The 16,517-nt window shown below is 36.8% G+C and overlaps 2 protein-coding genes across 3 annotated transcripts in view; both read right to left on the reverse strand.

Annotated features, from left to right (window-relative positions):
- On the reverse strand, window positions 1–11,353 carry LOC121733603. 2 transcript variants are annotated; one of them, XM_042123899.1, is made up of 2 exons: window positions 11,350–11,353; window positions 1–1,162 (listed from the first exon to the last, which is right to left on the reverse strand). In XM_042123899.1, exon 2 carries the CDS (start codon window positions 1,115–1,117, stop codon window positions 257–259), a length of 861 nt encoding a protein of 286 aa, XP_041979833.1. In that variant the 5' UTR covers window positions 1,118–1,162; window positions 11,350–11,353; the 3' UTR covers window positions 1–256. The 2 variants fall into 2 exon arrangements, with proteins under 2 accessions (XP_041979833.1, XP_041979832.1); XM_042123898.1 differs by lacking the exon at window positions 11,350–11,353 and adding an exon at window positions 1,253–1,304.
- Window positions 6,494–16,517, reverse strand: part of LOC121733602 (exportin-4-like) — a 27,274-nt gene continuing 17,250 nt past the window's right edge. The window contains exons 9-15 of the mRNA XM_042123897.1: window positions 12,968–13,128; window positions 12,655–12,785; window positions 12,090–12,241; window positions 11,369–11,538; window positions 11,005–11,104; window positions 10,174–10,359; window positions 6,494–7,503 (exon numbers count right to left, since the gene is read on the reverse strand). Of these exons, the coding sequence (XP_041979831.1) occupies window positions 7,030–7,503; window positions 10,174–10,359; window positions 11,005–11,104; window positions 11,369–11,538; window positions 12,090–12,241; window positions 12,655–12,785; window positions 12,968–13,128 (1,374 nt within the window). The 3' untranslated portion in view covers window positions 6,494–7,029. The remainder of the gene's footprint in view (window positions 7,504–10,173; window positions 10,360–11,004; window positions 11,105–11,368; window positions 11,539–12,089; window positions 12,242–12,654; window positions 12,786–12,967; window positions 13,129–16,517) is intronic.

A 16,517-nucleotide genomic window follows, 5' to 3' on the forward strand; every position in this document is an offset into this window, starting at 1 on the left:
ATTAAAATATAACTTACACTGTATTATTATAAAACTCAAATTATGCAGTTTATTCTTATAATTGCATATTTTTGCCTCAGACCTACAAATCCAACACCCATGTAATCCAAAACTTGTAAAAATGTAAGAAAGGAATGTGAAAATAAGTAAGTCAGTATAACATGGCCTTTCCTACATAATACTAATAAAATGTAAGAGTTTCTTCACATGTGAGATCTAATTTTAAATATTTTTCGGATTAGGCAGAAAATCTAAATCAGTCAAAATTTCTGTACTTAAAATCTGGCTGATCATACTCAACTATTCTTTTATTTGGTCTTGGAGGATTATTTGGTCTAAAAAACATTGCCATTAAAATATAGAAACCACCAACAATTTTACTGAAGAAATCTAAAACTCCTAGAAACATGGGTGTTGAATTTTTCACTAAAAGAGATAATTCTCTTATAAGTGCTAAAATAAAGTTCCCCAAAAAGTTTACAAATGAGGTACTCCCAGTAAACACAGCAATAACAAATGCAAAAATAAATGTAAAAAAATCCCTAATATTGTGAATTGACAGCACATCTTTTATAGTTTCCGTAATATCTGCTTTTATATGTTCAACTTCCTTTTTGTTGCTCGGAATACTGGCAATTATGCTTTTATTTGGTGCACCAGTTAATATCGGTTCCAGTTCCAGAAATCCATCAGATATATGCCTTATACATTTCAAAACAACAATGGTTTCTAAGGGGCGGAACTTGATGGTTTTGATTTGAAACCAAAATGGCCCCAGAGGCTCGTTGTCTATCTCAGCAGAGAGGTACAAACCAGACTGTAGGCCAATCATATGAGAGTCAGAAATGCCAATCCAGTGTGACTCGGGAAATATAGCCCGTAGCTTTTCTTGAGCTGCTAGTAAATCTCTCTTCAATTCGACCTCAGCTGCGCTTATCAAAACGATGTCGCGGTAGCCGATGTGCTTATTTATAAGCCGCCTTTCTATGTACCGACCTAAAAATATCCGCGACTTCAAAAGATCTTTCACATAGTTTTTAGCCGCTCTCGTTTCTGTGTCTTCTTCAAATCTCGAGGAAACAGTAGATAGGTTAAGGCTTTGATCAGAAGAATCCATTGTTATAAAGATTTTTTGTAAACTTGCAAGTAAAACATCTGTTTTCTGAAAAGTAAATTAGTTTATAGCCGACTCCTCGTCTTATTACTTTGTAATCATTTTCTAGGCGAATTGCGAAATACAGAAATCACTTACCCTTGGCTAAAGAAATAATAACATTATATTATTATTATAATTACTGAATTTATAGTACCAAACTAAATTTAATAAAAATCGGAACCCATCTACAAGTGCAATTTATTGTTTTGCAATTTGAGAAATTTCGAAAACGCAGTGACAACTGACAGCCGACAGCTGACTTGACAGTTGATACTTTTATTTTTCTTGTTATGGCACTTCGGCCAGTGTCAAGTATTATAAATGGCGGTAAAACAGTATTGTTGCATACAATTTTCGGCATCGTTTCTTTATATCGTCAGGTCAAAAGTCTAGTCAAAGTCAAAGTAAAAAGTCAATACATAAGGAGTCAAGTCGGTCGATTCAGTAAAGTAGTAGACGCTTTACTGAAACTTTCGATGGAGTTTTGGAGGGAACACAAAATAGCTCGTTTCTAGATATTGCATCACTTCCCTACACTTATGCACGATAACGAATATCTAATGGTTAATATTCTACCAATATTACATATTGTTAAAAACCCCATATTAACACAGTTTTAGGAAAATAATACAAAAACACTACATCACTCATTCACATTCCCGACAAAATTCCCAGTTGATACTTGACACTTGACAGCATCTTGACAGTGTGTATTTTTTTAGTTACGAATTACGATGCTTTAGTTTCAAGTTAAAACTCCACCCGAGATTCAGAAAGATACTTTAGAAAATAATGCTTTGCAGTTTGCTTTCTATAGTCTGTCAAAAAGGTAAGAAATTAAAAAGTGGCAACATCGTAGTGTCATCCCTTTCAAATCAATCTAATGGCGGCTCTCGACATAGGCGAACGCGTTGGCAGTGCGCTTGCAACGGCGTTTGTGAGTAATCCACACATAGGAAGGTCGTTCAGTATGCTTTGGATCGCGCCAATGTGCGGACGGATTCAAAATGGATGTTGAGTCGCTAACAGCTGCAGCTGTATATTTATTCACAGCTTATAATTACTTTGTAAATGTGGACAAGAAAAAGTTTTAAAGGGTATTCTCGAAATAAATAAATAAAAGGCGAGAAAACGTAACAAACAATGAAATAAACTCACTTTTACATAATATTTTATAATATTAAAATAATATAAGTAATTATTTTATTACCTACTTATTATTTATTTAATTATTACATATAAAAATTATTACATATTATTATAATTATCAAAACCTATAACTCCGGGCGAACTGATCGCGCGGCCTATGTGTGGATGGAGCACGAAGCTTGCGACAAATGTCCTTTGATCTTTGCCGACATTTCCGACCCGCGCGGCAAGCTCGCAGACGCGTCGGCCAACGTCTAAATACCTACGGCCAACGCGCGAACGCCCGTTCTACACATTGGGCCAACGCGTCTGCCAACGCGTCAGCCAACGCGTTCGCCTATGTCGAGAGCCGGCATAAGAAAAAAGGCATGACACTACGATGTTGCCACTTTTTAATTTCTTCACTTTTTTGACAGACTATAGTTTCCATCATTGACATTAAAAGGTTTTCATACTAAAAATCATCATCATGAAGATAGATATAATAGGATAATAAAATAAAAAAGTAATGTTTGTATTTTCTAGCTTTATTTTTCTCCATACAGTCAAAGAATGCTGATTTAGTAATAAGGACACGTTTTGTTTTACATAGATAATAATATTATACTGTTAAGGCGCTTTGCAGACGACGGGGCGGGGCGGGTCGGTCAATTTCGCCGCGAACGATAGCACAAAGGGAATCCTATATTACCAATGCACACGGCGGGTAAAAAGACCGCGCCGCAGGTGCCCGACGGCCACTGGCGGCGCATGTCCGCGGCTGCCCGCCGTGGATCACACAAACGGCGTGTGCTTTGTGTACGCGGCGCGGGCAGCCGCAGACATCGACGGGCGTACGCGGCGAAATTGACCGGCCCCGGGCCCGCCCCGCCCCGTCGTTTGCACACTCATTTGGGTGTAACTGTTGCATATTCTATTTAAGCAAAAGCAAGAAAAGACTGGAATTAGTAGCCTGTAGTTCTAGACTCTGGACTCAATATACAATATCATACAATAAACTTGACGAGTCCCCCGTCAGGTTACATATTCAAAATAAGATGCAAATATATCATCTACCAGGATCTGATAGTAAATTTGGATGGGAGATTTAAAAAAAAAATCCTTGATCATTAGATAAATGTTTATACTTGCATGTTTCACACACAGAATCAGCCGCTATAAGGAAAAAAAAAGGATCAATTATTCAACCCCGGTATTGCTAGAGTACCTAAATTGCTTTTCTCACTTTTTGCCATCAGATCCTGGTAGACCTAATCATTCATAAAGGATATTCTCCTAGGCTCCTATAATTATTTATTTTGTGTGACGTCACTTGTGCATACCAATTTATCACAAATTCACAAAAATGTTACCATATTTAAAAATCAAACAATAATATATCTCGTGGTTTCGATGAAACAAACAAGAGTTTGAAAAGCTCAAATTTTTTAATTTAGTTCGCGCTCTTGTATTACCAAAATTACCTTAAACATTATTTTAAGAGTCAATAAAAATATTGCAAAAAGGTTTTGCATAAAACATGCAACAAATAGAACTTATTCCACATTCAAAGTCAAAGTTTTATAACAACAGTCCAGTGCATTAACAAAAATTAAAAAACATACATCTTTAGTATGGTTGATACTGTACCTGATTTTTCCGAATGATTATTATGAACTTAATTTGCTCGAAAGCATACCAATACAAAATGTTCATCAAATATAAAAAATTATCCAATGATCAAGGATATTTTTTGAAAATCTGCTGTCAAAAATTACCATCAGATTCTGGTAGACCTATAGTTATTAGTTATACTTATAACTTTATATTAAATAAAGTTTTTTTAAGTTTTAAGTGGTGTCAGAAACATTTATCATGTTTGTCTAAGCAACATATTAACAATAGTTCTATGGCACCCAAACTCAACCTTTGTTACAAAAATATTTAGAGTGCTACCTATTTATTTCTATGCTAGTAATTTATTATGCATTCAAGACATTGCACTCACTTAGCTATAGATGGAGCTTAGAATAAATACCAGAATCAAATATAAACAGCCCGAAATTCAATGTTGCCACACTTTAGCAACAGCATTAATAAAAAATAGTAATAAGATAAGTTGTCAGGGTAAGTTCAGACACAGGGTAACTCTAACTAACCCTGTTTCCGTATTTACCCTGATTTGCATCTATACAAAAAATACATACCGGCATTTTGTTTATAATGAATTTTTATTTTCATAAATATCATAAGAACAAATACTATAGGTATTAAGTAACAAAAATATCCTATAGCTATCGACATAAAAATGTCGAGAATTTATTTATCTATATACATTTCAATTACAACTACAGATAATATAAAAATCATTTCAAGCGTTATAGGGCGTTGAAACACATTAACATGTATCATTTGAATAAAATTGAAAAAATGTCACCTAAAATATTTTTATAACTACCTAGCGTTTTACATCGCATCACTAGAATATCCGACATGAATAGCATTAAAGTATGATGAAAAATGTCCAGCTACGCATCTGCAAAAGTAGTGGACCAACGAGGCTATTCACAATCACCGATCAACTTGGATCTGTTAACGTTTGGTGACTAAGCATGTACCAAGAATCATGCATTGAGATATCAAATTGAAGCACGGTAATTGTAAATATACTGCAAGAATATAAAAAAACCTCACCATTTTGGATAAAAGTCAGCAAAGAAATTGTCAACAAATTGTATAGATTTACATTTTAGTGCCAATTTCACCCCAGGTAGTCTTTAGGGCCTTATTACACTGGCGATTAGCGAGCGATTTGAAAGCGACGCGACTGCGCAGCGCACACGCCGCGATTGCGCGACGTGCACGCAGCTTGCCTTCGGCGTTTTGGACACTCAGCAGCAAAATGGATTTTGTTGTCACTCCCTAGACGAGTCTACTATATAGTATATACAGTGTGTAACAAAAATAAGTGATAATACTTTAGGGTGTGTACATGTTCCTAGTAGAGAGTTCACTGTGAAAGTAGCAGCTTTGAAAGACGAATTTTTTTTTTCACTTTTCTATGGGTAAGGGCCGGAGCGTCACGAGTTTCCCCATACGAAAGTGAAAAACATTTTTGGTCTTTCAGCGCTGCTACTTTCACAGTGAACTCTCTACGAGGAACACGTACACACCCTAAAGTATTATCACTTAGTTTTGTTACACCCTGTATAATAATAATCTGTGTAGACGAGTGTACAAAATGGCATCCACGCCACGCCGTGACGACGCTGCGCAGTCGCGTTGCTTTCAAATCGCTCGCTAATCGCCAGTGTGATAAGGCACTAACAGTTTAATAATCTTGTCTTACCTTTTATTGCTACGAAATTGCACAGAATTAAGGTTATTAATTCTCTACTTTAAAACATAAATAGGCGTTAGTGAAATTTACATTATGACTCAGTTTTTTGCAGTGTTGCTGTAGTAAAAAAAAGTTTATGATATTCAGTGCAGGTTCTTTTACTCCTAGCCAGACTTTAAATATATAAGAAGATCGAAACTTTGAAAAAATCATCATAGATGTAAAACTATCGTTAATACTTTAACTCACAACCCGCTTCATATTATCATTTCTAGCAACATAGTGATAATAATTTCTAGCAACATCGTTGTGAATCTACATTGACTATAGCCCGTTTAGATTTAATTTGCCTCGGAGTTTCTAACGCTTAGTTTTCGAGGGTGACTTGAGTTTATCTATTCAACACTGTTGTTGATTGGTTAATATTATAACGTCAGCCAATCAAAAACGCTAGAAAACCTTAGAAACTGGGCATTAGTGTCCTCGTCATAAAGGTAAATTCAGAGGCAAAATAATTCAAAACGGTCCGTACGCGTAGACCGAGGAGCAATATACAATACGGAGGCAGGCACCCTGTTCAATTTAGGCCACAGTACACAAGAAAATATAATTGGACATCCCTTAAAAGAATAATTTAATAATAAACACAGCCCTTCGGAAGGACATCGTCAAACGTTTCCAGATCGTACATTACGAGTACATATCCTGTATGTAGACTCACAGTCCTACAATAATATCTTGACCCGTAGTCGAATCCATACAAATGTTACAAATGCGAAAGAGCGTCTGTCTATCTGTCTGTCTTTCTGTTACCTCTTCACGCCCAAGCGGATTTTGCTGAAATTTGGCACGGAGATACTTTGAGCCCCGGGAAAGGACATAGGATACATTCTATCCCGAAAAAAAATGTATGTTTCCCGCGCTATAACCGAATTTCGGCACAACGGAGTTCCGGGCGTCATCTAGTGAAGAATATTTTTACAGTTGTTTCACATCCGCTATCAAAGTGCCACTTATATTGTCAATTGTCGTTCAAAACTAATTTGTCACTAATGTGAGAGCTGTATGACAGTATGGTACATATCGACCGTGGCATACGTCCACATGCCTGTGGCAAAAGTATCCAAGTGTCTAAAAATCCTTGTAGTACTGTAGTAGCTAATTTATTCTTATTTAGGTCTTCTCAAAAGTCAGATACAAATCTATATTTTGAAGAATGACGATCAACATCTAGACTAGCGCAAGTGGATTCCACAGTATGCGCACAAAAATACACATTACACGCTATTGTGTTTGTTCGTTCCGAGATTTTAAGCCACCTATAGAATATGTACTCTTTACTTGTGACTAGTTCCACAACTCTCTTTGAGTTAATTCGACGTTAAAAATACAAAAGGGACCACCCCTATTTGACAATGAGAAACCCGTGTACACTCGCCAGAAATTTATCGAAATTATCTTGAAACCTCAGCTTGTGTGCTCGGTACCCATCGAAAAGTACCCCATTAGTTAATACCCCGAAAGCTTCCTCTAATCGATGAACATTCGCTGGGTCATTCGCTGCGAATGCCTCAATAAGTTGCCTAGCTAAACCCTCTAGTAAGGCCGGTTTGACACACGTTAGGGCGTATATCGCCGCGCCGGCCGCCGGTATGGAATCTGGGGGTATCTCCATCTTTATTATCAACATGAGCAGCAATTCTGCTAATGTGAGTAGCGATATCGCGTATGGATTGTCGGTGCCAAACGAACGAACTTTGTTGGATAACCCGACTATAGTATCGCAGCATAGAGTTGATACGTCGCAGGATACGGCAGTCAAACCAACACGTAACGCAGTTATCACCATGTTGAAGTCCTCTATCGGTAGAATGGTTAGCTGAAACAAAATTTTACATTCAAGTATTCGATTGTAAGGACTATAGTTTGTGCGTTTTAAGATGATATCGGTGAGTTACCTTATTCCTTGTTACGGATTTTTTTACAAGAAAACAAAACAATCAAAATGTAATAAATTATATCCCATCTACAAAAACAAATGTTTCCTATAATTGTAAATGAATAAAAATGAAAAGTTGCTAAATGCCAACTTATTAATATAAAATTATATTATTAACTGTGAAATAGGAGTATAAAATTATTGTTACGAAAATATTTGAAAAATGTCAGATGCATGAAACGGAACTTATGCCAATAGAGATTGACACTGTTGAATCAAAATCAAATCGATAAAAAGGGCGGCCATTTTAAATCGCCGGCACCACTCTGAAACGTCAGTACGAAATCGATAATTTCGATTGCAATTCCTTTACGAGGTGATTCGATATTTTTAAATGGGAACAAATATAATGACCACCAAAAAATGCACTGATACCCTAAACTTGTTTACCAAAAAAAGATAATCAACACAAAAAAAATAAAGTCTAAAATTGCAATACTACCAGCTATTTTAGTCATGATAACACTTCAAATTGTAATCAAACGCCAAATAAAGTAAATGATCACCAAATATAGTAAATGACCACCAAATATAGTAAATGATCACCAAATAAAGTAAATGATTACCAAATATAGTAAATGACCACCAAATATAGTAAATGATCACCAAATATAGTAAATGACCACCAAATATAGTAAATGATCACCAAATATAGTAAATATCACCAAATCCTTGTGAGCAAATCAACGCGATATTTCTGTCCAAATAAATCACTACAATTGACAAAAAATGTAAGCAAATTATTGACAAAATAATCGGTCAAGTGTGAGTCGGACATGGAGGGTTCCGTACCGTTATAGAGCAAAATTAGACCTAAAGTGTTTGTATGGGAGCCCCCTTTGAATTTTTATTTTATTTTGATATTATTATAAATTATTGAAGTAATCATATAACTAAGGCATTTGCAAAAATATCAACGTGCCTACCGGTTGGCATTATTGATATCGAACAAAAAAGGCCAAAAAATCACGTTTGTTGTATGGGATCCCCCCTTAAATAATAATTTTGTTTTGATTTTAGTACTTGTTGTTATAGCGGCAACAGATATACACAATCTGTGAAATTTTCAGAAGTCTAGCTGTAGCAATTCTTGAGATACAGCCTGGAGAAAGACAGACGGACGGACAGACGGACAGACATCGAAGTCTCAGTAATAGGGTCCCGTTTCAGGGTTCCATACCCAAAGGGAAAAAACAGGACTCTATTACTAAGACTTCGATATCTGTCTGTCCGTCTGTCTGTCTCCTTATCTTTAATAGGATTGCTAAATGAAAATATATTTGGTTATAATTTTACATTAAAATGCTAACATATAATGTTGGTGATCATTTACTAATTTTGGTGATCGTTTACTACTTTTGGTTTAACAATGAATCATTTGGAGTCATTTTGCATAAATAGGATAGCGAGATAATAAATCTTTGGTGATCATTTTACATTAAAATGCGAGTATAACGTTGGTGATCATTTACTAATTTTGGTGATCATTTACTTATTTTGGTGATCATTAAACTATTTTTGATTTTAAGATGTTAAATCTTTGGTTATCATTTTACATTAAATTGGTGGTCTGTATTTTGGTGATTGTTTACTATTTTTGTCTGTGAAAAGTTACTATTTCTGGTGACCACTTAAGAGGAGTCCACACCGCCGTTTTTCCATACAAACGCTGTCCCCTGTTTCCTCCCTGGATAATGCCGGTAGAGTTATGATTTTTTTCCTGAATATCTATGGCCACTATTAGCATGTCCCTATGTTTTCTTTTTTTTCATAATTTTATTATTAAAAAAGATAAGAACGTCCAAAAACCCAAAAAAATGGCAAGATTTTTCTCTGTGTTCAAACACCCAGAAAACAAAACTGGCTAAAATATACAAAAGAAATAAAACATAGGAACACAGCTCAAGCCTTGCATAAATTCTTATTGAAAAAAGTACTTAAATCGGAAAGTTTTGGAGAAGGAATCAGCGGACAACGAATCGAAGATTTTCTGTTCTTTTATTAGAACTTTTGTCGTATTGTTTCTATCGCGCTCTGCGGTGGGAGACTTGAGATTGGTGAGACAGCAATAGATTTTCAAATACCTATTTTCAATTTCTCTCGCCCCTGGTGTATCCTCTTAATTATAAGCCTTTTTAAATTATCGAATATTTTTTTTAGGTAACTTCCCTACTATTGTCAATTATTATGTGTCACGCATATTATCTTAAAACGCAAAAACTATAGTAAGATCAATGAGGAGTCATCCATAAAGTATGTCACACCTAATTGGGAGGGAGTCGACGAAGTGTGACATGGAGTGACAAGAAGGGGGAGGGGTTCTAAATTTTGTGACATCACATTTAATAAATTGAATAACAAATTTTTAAATATTGAGGTGGTTTTAATTTTAAGATTACAAATTTGTGACATCACAGTAGGGAGGGTGGGGGGGTCTCACAAATGTGACCATCTGTGACAAGGAGGGGTCTAAAATTCCTGAAAATCGTGTGACGTACTTAATGGATAGTCTTTGACGGCTGAAGCCAAATAAATCCATTTTGACAGTACCTGGTCGGCGGCGTCGAGGTCGCGAATCATGCGGTAGGCGCGGTGCGCGAGCGTTGGCAGCGCTAACAGCGGCGGCGTCACGAGCGGCAGCAGCGTGCGCAGGCCGCGCGCGCACGTCGCCGCCGCGCCGCCGCCGAACCCGCTGCGGGAAACGCAGCAGACCACCTCCATTAACGCGCAGATGTCCTAGAAAAAATATATTTTTTAACAGATCATATCTTTAGATTTTTTTTATGAAATAAGGGGGCAAGCGAGCAAACGGGTCACCTGATGGGAAGTAACTTCCGTCGCTCATGGACACACGCAACATCAGAAGAGCTGCAGGTGCGTTGCCGGCCTTTCCCACTTGGAATAGGATTACAGGGTAGGGGAGGTAAGCAAGGGAATAGGGAAGGGAAGGGTAGGGAATTGGGCCTCCAGTAAACTCACTCACTCGTTCAAACACAGCGTAAGCGCTATTGGTAGTGGTACTTCTCCGGTCGAGCCGGCCCATTCGTGCCGAAGCATGGCTCTACCACGTAAAAAAAAAAAAAAAAAGAGGTGGAAACACATAACCGCATTGGGACACCGCACTGTAAAAATCGGCAGCAAAAACATTCGAAATTCACAATAAAATAACAGCCGATTTTAGCGTTGCGCGCAGTAGAGTTTTGTTAGTAGTCTAGTGCAATTTTTCTTTATTCAGTCTTTCAAAGAACTTTTGGTGTATGGTCAAAAGCTCAATGCTACATCATGTTCTCTATCAAGGTCATTTAACTGAATGATTCAAGGTCATTGAAGCTGAAGATCGAACGATCGAAATATATCGATCGAAAAAGTGTTTTACTGTACCTCGTAAGCCTCTTCCTCGGCGTCCTGCGGGATGCTGGATATCTTGCCGGAGTTCCATCGCATGTACACCTCGAAAGTGGTGTTACAGATCTCCAGAAATCTAAGGTAGGACATTCAAATAGATATGATGAGATGGAATAGTTAAAGTCCTAAAGAATGGTATTCAAGTTGCTTAAAGCTAAAATATCAATATTTAAAGCTAAAATATCAAATTTAACTTTATGATCACCAGCCAGTTGAATTTTTATTTTTTATTAAATTCAAAAACGCTCATCTGGGTAAGTTCGGATACAGGGTAAGCTGAATTACTAACATTATCCGGACTTACCCTGTATCCAAACTTACCCTGATTATATTCACTTACTTATCAGCGTTATCTGTGTGCACGGAATGCAGCATGCGTTTCGCGCTCTTGGCTAGGAAGTTGAGTGCAGGTAACACCACGGCGGGGTAATTGTGATACTTGAACACTATGCCAGGGACCTTCTCCAGGGCGGCTATCAGCATTAGAAACTGCTGGTCTAGGGTTCCCACCTGGTCAAGTAAACGTCAATATTTATATATTTTATTTTCAAAACAAAAAAGACAAGGCAGCCTAAAAAGTGCCTTAGCCAAAAATTGAAAAAAAAAATCGAGGCGTCATTGACCACATACTACAACTAATATAAAAGTATTTTAACTAATTATTTTTTAAACTGTTATCAGTCACGTCACACTGTTTCCCTCGGCACCTCAAACTTTTTTTCATTTAGGAGTAATCAGGGTAAATTTAGATACAGCGTAAGTCCGGATAATTCAGGTTACCGAGCGAGTATTTTGTTCGCCTGGCACCACGGTCACGGTGGCATAACTTAATTGCATTTTCAGAAAGTGGTGCAGGCGAACACAGCATCGCTGATTTAGCTTTAAGTTGAATTATCCGTACTTACCCTGTTACCGAACTTACCCTGATTTGCCTACTATTATAAAGTATATTCTATCTACATTTTTTTTCTGTCCAAGTTTCTTTGCCTTTGTAAATCATTTTAAGTTCCTAATTTTTCGCTTATAATAACTATTATAACCATAATCAATACATGATTTACCTCCAGAACTCCCTCTGTGACACCAGTAAAGCAGTCCAGTGTATCGGCTAGCGCGTTTCTGACTGGTTCCGTATCGAGCTCAGAGTTCAATATCTGTATGAGCTTCTCTTGAAGAGCCATGGTGCTGGTGAGCAGACGGTTTCGCACTTCACCTGTTGAAAGATCCAAATGAAATTGAAAGTGAGAGTGGAATTTTTTTTTATAACAATATTATTAGGTGATACAAGTGTTATAACAGGACAGGGACAAAGCCTCAGGCCAGCCTCAGTTTAGGTTCTGTTGCATGAAAGTTTAGTTTTCAACACTCGTTATTTTCCATACGTCGTTAATGCATGTGTAGAAAAAAAAACAAGATTAGCATCGGTTGAACATGATAGACATAGACTGCATTATAAAATCTTTTATAATATTGAAAAATTATGTATATATAAAAATTTCTTTATGCTTTTCATTTGATTGTAATGCGTCATATTACTTAGCGTAATAAACATAAAACAATTTTATTTTAAAGACTCAATTATAATAAAATTAAACATAAATATAGAAATATACAAAATATTATTACCTTCTGCATAAGTAGCTGCAATTGCGAAAGTTCTATGCAGTTCCTTTCTAATCTCTCCTGACAAGTTGCTACCTGCTGCCTCCCAAGCCACCAACGCTAGGAACTCTTCGGAACTGGCTAGTGGACTTTCGCTGAAATAGAACACGTTGATGATTGTAAATTACAAAGTGGCTATCCTTTTCTGATCTGTGGAAAGGTCACTTGACAGACACAGACTTAGTAGACGCAGACGAGTGAGCGAGAGCTACGCAACGATTTTGCCCTGCCCGTCACCCGTATTTTAGGTGCGAGCGGGACGGCGCTACACACTCACCGGTGGTGCGAGTGAGCGAGCGTGGCGAGGAGCGAGACGGCGTGCGAGGCGGGCGTGGGCTGCGCGCTGAGATGCCGCAGCACGTGCGCCGCGCGCCGAGCTGCCGCCGCCGTCACCCACGCCGCACCGCGAGAACCCCGCCCGAATGAAACTTCGAGGATCTGAGGGTAGATTTAAAAATTTTATACACTGGTTCCGTACATTTTGCCGCGATGAAAAGTATCCTATGTCCTATTCCGAAAGTCTGAAAGTATCTCTATACCAAATTTATTCAAAATCAGTTCAACTGTTTGGGCGTGAAGAGGTAACATAGAGACAGACACTTTCGCATTTATTATGGATGTAACGGCGTAATCCGGCGGTAGCGGTCATCGACCCTGTCAAAAGACTTGTCATAATATTTCATCGTTTTCTATACAAACTGCGATTAATAATCAAGTGACAGATGTTTTTAGTGTAACTGTATTTTGCATACTTGGTTAGAACTGAGTATGCTGTAAATAACTTTGAACTCATAAACTTAGAGTTACCAAGAGGCACCGATGAACCATGATAGTCTGAGTCTTTAAAAGAGTTCAATTTTTTTTTTAAGTTAGCAGAATACAGTGCGTGCATTTTTAACATCGTTCCTAGACTAGTGAGGTCGATGACCGAATATGGTGCCAACTTAATCCATTTTGACTTTAGAAGTTTAAAGTATAAAATCTGTAAAAAATAGCATTTTTAGTGTATTAGTCAAGGACAAAACAAAAATTAGATACGATCTTACTGCGTCTGTATAAAGAGTGAGGATTTTTTTATTCGTGCACGAGACAGGAAATTGTACAAAAATAATGAGACAGAACTTTAAAAAAAGTATGGATATTCACCTATTCACTGATATACAAGGTGTAAATTAAATTAGGAAATTTAAAAAAACCCCCGCCAAACAACTTTAAAAAGTAATGAAATAATATTACTGCCTTTAAGTTCAAATAATTCCTAACTTGGTAAAGTAATATTTTAGTCCATAATTGTTGTCAAGGTGTGTCGGGGGACCGCCAAGTAAACTACAACCTACAACCGCCAAGTCGCTGATTATCTCGATTCAGTTCGCTATGAATTGATCCTTAAACTTGTTATGTGAAATCAAACATCTAGATTAGCGGTCCCCCGACAGTCGTCACACCTTAACAACAATTATGGACTAAAATATTACTTTACACAAGTTAGGAATTATTTGAACTTAAAGGCAGTAATATTATTTCATTACTTTTTAAAGTTGTTTGGCGAGGGGTTTTTTTTTTTTAATTTCTTAATTTAATTTTATTTCATACTTGTGTTGGTTTTAATAGTGCAGAATAATTCCTATCAACACAATCATATTCTCATGATTACCATATTCTATCAATGTCCTTTTCGATGAGGCCGTTAATATGAGCCCAAACATGAAACCTCCACTTTGGGTTCATACGAAGCTCGGTTCCCATAGAATCTAGGTGATGCTGCAGCAGCAGCACGTAAATATTTACTGTTTATCTACTTCTTATTGATTGTCGCAATTAAAATGAGCCCAAACACGAAACCTCTGCTCTAAGTTGGCGAGGAGTTGGATATCCTATTGATTACCAGGTGATGCTGCAGCACCAAGTCAACTTTCCATTATTATGTGTATACGTATATTGTATATTCACAAATGTCACGAACTAGAATGAAATATAAAACCCATCAAACGACTACAAGTTGCCAACGGCCTTTCATGAACCAGATAAACCCTGATTGTTCAGCACTGAACAGGCTGATGTTGATGAATTATATCTAAGAACACTGTCGATCATGTCAGCTTTGAAACAAAAAAAACTAGATCAAAATCGGTCCACCCGTTTGGATGCTACGATGCCACGGACATAATACACACACAGACAAACAGACAGACACGTAAAATTTATAACATTCCTCTTTTTTGTCGGGGGTTAAAAACAAAATGATAATACTTTAGGGTGTGTATGAGTTCCTTGTAGAGAGTTCACTGTGAAAGTAGCAGCACTGAAAGTCCAATTTTTTTTTCACTTTTGTATGGGGAAACTCGTGACGCTGGGGCGCTTGCCCATACAAAAGTGAAAAAAAATTGGACTCTCAGCGCTGCTACTTTCTCAGTGAACTCTCTACAAGGAACTCATACACACCCTCAAGTATTATCACTTAGTTTTGTCACACCCTGTATTTAATTTATCGAACAGTAGTAAGAAAATACCATAAGTAAAAATCCTTGAGATACATCATAATAAGTAAGCTGTAAGTACCTATAAACTTATGGCAATCATATAATTATAGTCTTGCGTCATATTGTGTTGCATAATTTATTTTATGCAAAATATAATTATTTACTTCACAGGCTAATAATAATTAGTACTTAATTAGTGCTTAATATGGGTTTTGTTGCTTTAGTGCGTGGCTTGTATTAATTATGATTTATCATTTAAATATAAATAAAAGAAGATATTGATTTTGTGTAATTCCCACACACCTACGCACTATAAAATTAAACCTGCTTTCTGTTAGTAATGAAACCGGCCACCTTTACCAAAAATGGCGTGAGGGGCATAAACTTTAATGAAGGGTGTAACAAAACAAATTACTAGTAATTTAGAGTGTGTGTATGGCCCTTTCAAATTAACTTGCTTACTCTAAAAGTACATACTTTTGCCTTCTATGTTTTATGAGAAATGGCACAACGTTACATACAAAAAAAGTTAAAAGCTATTTTTTTTTTAGAAGGCGTACCACAGACATAATCCATAGATTATAAACTATAATAGACTCACTTCAGAGTTTTCCGTAGTCTGAGGCAGCAGGTACGAGTTATTGTGCCCATATATAGAGCAGCCAGGATATATATGTCACCGTAAGATTGTAAAAACCGCGAGATTGTAATATGACGAAGTGATGGATTGAAAACAAACAGTTTTCCGGTGATTTTAAATTAATTATTTCGTATTTAAAATAACTTCAATTGCCTGAATATTTGATGTATAACTATTTAAAGTGCAGTTTGAATTATAAATTAGGTTAATTTTAATAACCGAACATTCAAACAGCACTTTAATAATAATAATAATATGTTATACATCTCATACTATTTGGCATTGAAATTATTTTAAATACGAAATAATTAATTTAAAATCACCGGAAAACTGTTTGTTTACAATCCATCACTTCGTCATATTACAATTTCGCGGTTTTTACAATCTTACGGTGACATATATAGCCAATAGCTTCGTAATGAAAAAAGCTACTTTTTTCTAGAAGGCGTACCACAGACATAATCCATAGACTAAACATACTCACTTCAGAGTTCTCTGTAGTCTGGCCCACCACACATTCCCATCACTGCAACTCTTGTGTCGCCAGGATCAACAGTGGTAACCAACCACGAAAACCCTTTGATATGATCTCAGGGATGCCCGAGGGACAAGCTAAATATGTCTTGGGACACGCAACGAAATTAATCAGAAGAAATTTAGGAGAAGTAGGAGATATCCAATTTCCCTCCCCAAGCAAAGCGGGAGAC

Source organism: Aricia agestis, chromosome 14, assembly GCF_905147365.1.
Source record: "Aricia agestis chromosome 14, ilAriAges1.1, whole genome shotgun sequence".
Classification (NCBI taxonomy): Eukaryota; Metazoa; Arthropoda; class Insecta; order Lepidoptera; family Lycaenidae; genus Aricia; species Aricia agestis.